The 2962-nt window shown below is 22.9% G+C and overlaps 1 protein-coding gene across 1 annotated transcript in view; it reads right to left on the bottom strand.

The window, feature by feature from the left end:
* LOC107626472 (transcription factor RAX2) overlaps positions 1–1439 on the bottom strand; it is a 3382-nt gene extending 1943 nt beyond the window's left edge. Inside the window, exons 1-2 of the mRNA XM_016329358.2 lie at positions 1163–1439; positions 443–572 (exon numbers count right to left, since the gene is read on the bottom strand). Of these exons, the coding sequence (XP_016184844.1) occupies positions 443–572; positions 1163–1298 (266 nt within the window). The 5' untranslated portion in view covers positions 1299–1439. The remainder of the gene's footprint in view (positions 1–442; positions 573–1162) is intronic.

Here is a 2962-nt window from a genome sequence, read left to right as displayed (position 1 = left end):
TCAACTTGGATTAAATACTTAAGCGCAGTGAATCTTAATTGATAAGTTATATATTGTACAAGAAGAATTAAAATACAAACCAATTTCACTTTCTAAAATCTTTTTTTATTCGATCCTATTTAAAAAGAAAGGTAGCCAAAACCATTATTTTTAAAAAAGTTGTATAATCTTTAGATTTTGAAGGAATAATTTTTAAAATGTTTATATGTGCAATTTTATTATTATAATTATTATTGACCATTAGCTTTTGTTGTTACTTTAATTTTAATTTCTAGAAAATTGCCCCCGTGTCCTTTAATTTCTTGAATTGGAAACTATATGATGCATTATTATTATTTATGGAAGTGTATGTCTAAAATCTAAGGTAGTTATTAATTAGTATATATATGGAAGTGGAAACATTAAGTGGAATAATGGAGAATAATAACAATAATATATATACCTGCTTCCAATACTGGCAAAGAGATAGCAGATCATTCTATCTTCATCTTCAGAAAACTCTCCATGCTTAATATTGGGTCTAAGATAATTAAGCCATCTAAGTCTACAACTTTTCCCACATCTTTTCAAACCTACAACAACACATAATTAAATTGATTATTCACATACATAAATCTAATTAAAAACACAAGAAAAAAAGAATAATATACAATATAATAATTTATATATTTTTTTTATTAGCTCAATTTTTCGAATAAATAATTTTATAATATATTATTAAAACTTTTATAACAAAAAACTTTAGAAATTTTTTCTTTAATATCTAAAAAAAAAAAGAAATTTAAAATAAAACAAATAAAAATATACGATCACACTTCAAGTCTGCTAAAGAAGAGTTCATGAAAAAACATATTAAAAATACGGAAATATTTGGTAATCAAAGAAAATCAACCAAAAACAGCCATAACTTGCCTTATTTAGTATTCATTAATTGTTACGATAATTAATTAATGATAAATAAGGCAAGTTCTAGCTGTTTTTTTTTATAAGTTAAGCTTTTAAAATAAGTATAGTTAGTAAGAAAAACTAAGCTAACTGAAACTCATGTAATTTTAAGTAAATTTAAATACTAAATTTCAATAATAAAAAACTCAACATATGAGATCTAAACTAGTAACTTATAAATGTTTATGGCTAAACTCGAGATCTTAATTATAATTACCAGCTTTTTGTGGGAGAGAAATCCAGTTTCCTCCAGTTCCATGTTTGTGAATGTACTCTTTGAGCTTTGCATCTTCTTCAGGACTCCATGGACCTTTCTTTACATTTGCCTTGTCACAACATGGAGCTCTTCCCATATCTTCTCTTCTAGATTATTTGTGCTTTAATTTATTTTTGAGACTCTCATATCAAATTCTCTTAAACACATATGCTTTTGATGAAAACCTTGAGAAAAGTACAAAGGCTATCTTGTCATCAAGAAATAATGGATTAATGAGTAGTAGAGCTATATATATTTATTAGATAGGTGTATTAATTAGGTCTTTAATATATAATATTATTATTTTAGTAAGATATATAATCGGACAAAACTTTGAAAGGTGGTTCACCAACAAGGAAAAAAAGTTAAAATAGTTATTCATAGAAAATATATGTACAACATAAGTCAATGTGAATAATTGATATCACTATTTTATATAAGAGTAATGATTAGGAGTTTTAGTTTATTTTTTAGTTATTTTCCAATATTTAAAGCAGTAGAAAATTTAAATAAATATGTAATTATTCTAAAAAATAAAAAGATAAAAATAAAAAATTCTCTTTATTTAAAAATTAAAAAAGATAATTAAGAAGTCAAGTTAGGGTTTTCAATTATTTTAATATTCTAAAAACATATTTTAATAGCCTAATAATATAAATTAAAAGATTTAATTTTTTTAATATATTCAATACATTAAAAATATAAAAATTATATTTTTCCATAAATTTTAATAAAATAGACACATGTTATCAAGATATATATATAAAAATAAATATAGGGGCCCTTTTGGAAGGGAAGTCTAACCTTCTATTGCACCTAAAAGTATCCAAAGTCTGCTTCCAAGTTTTAACTTTCATAGAATATAGAACTCGTTGGAAATGATGGTACAGTAATTAATAATGCTACACATTTTCAACGTATTGACAAATTGCCATTAAATAAGGCAAAATGTATTTTCATTTTTCAACATTATATTATTCATCTTATAGTATTCAATTTACTATCACAATTTAATGTCATCTCTATTTTAATGTAGTTAGTAATAAATAGCTACTCTATAATATCTTACTCTTGTAATACTATTATTATCGAGTTGGGGCCAATTAATTAGATTTAGATCTTCTAAAATTTGAATTTTATTTTAGAGAGTAAAGTGTGATCTTTTATTCTTGAATAGTTTCTCTTTCATATTTATTCTTAGTCCCACCTATGAAATAAATAGTAAAAATCACACTTTATTCTCTAAAGTAAAATTCAAACTTTAGATAATTCAAATTCAATCCTAATTAATTATATTATAAGATGTTTATTTTAGGTACTCTTTTTCAATCATATTGTGATAATATTTTGACCTATTGTTAAATCTTAGGTTTTCATTTTAGGAGCACCGACCTTTCAAATATTAACCTCTACATATATGAATGATTAGTCATCTATCATTTTATTTGAAATTCTCCCAAATCGTAAGTCAAAGTTTATAACCGACGTGGTGTTATTAATGCCTCAAGTTGAAAATCTTAAGTTGGAGTTTTTTTTATGATTTTTCAATTTTCGACTAAAACATCAACTTCATTTTGACTAGGTTATATACATTAGTTACTATGTTATTTGTAGAGTAAAATTAATTATTAGTATAAAATATATATTAAAATATAAAAAATATATTAAAAAAATTAAATAATATATATATTTATATACAAATATATTATAATTAATTTTAATAGTTAATTTTAGTGTATAAATAATATTTTTATACCTCAA

Source organism: Arachis ipaensis, chromosome B02 (genome assembly GCF_000816755.2).
Source record: "Arachis ipaensis cultivar K30076 chromosome B02, Araip1.1, whole genome shotgun sequence".
Lineage (NCBI taxonomy): Eukaryota > Viridiplantae > Streptophyta > Magnoliopsida > Fabales > Fabaceae > Arachis > Arachis ipaensis.
This window is presented reverse-complemented; position numbering and strand designations above follow the sequence as displayed.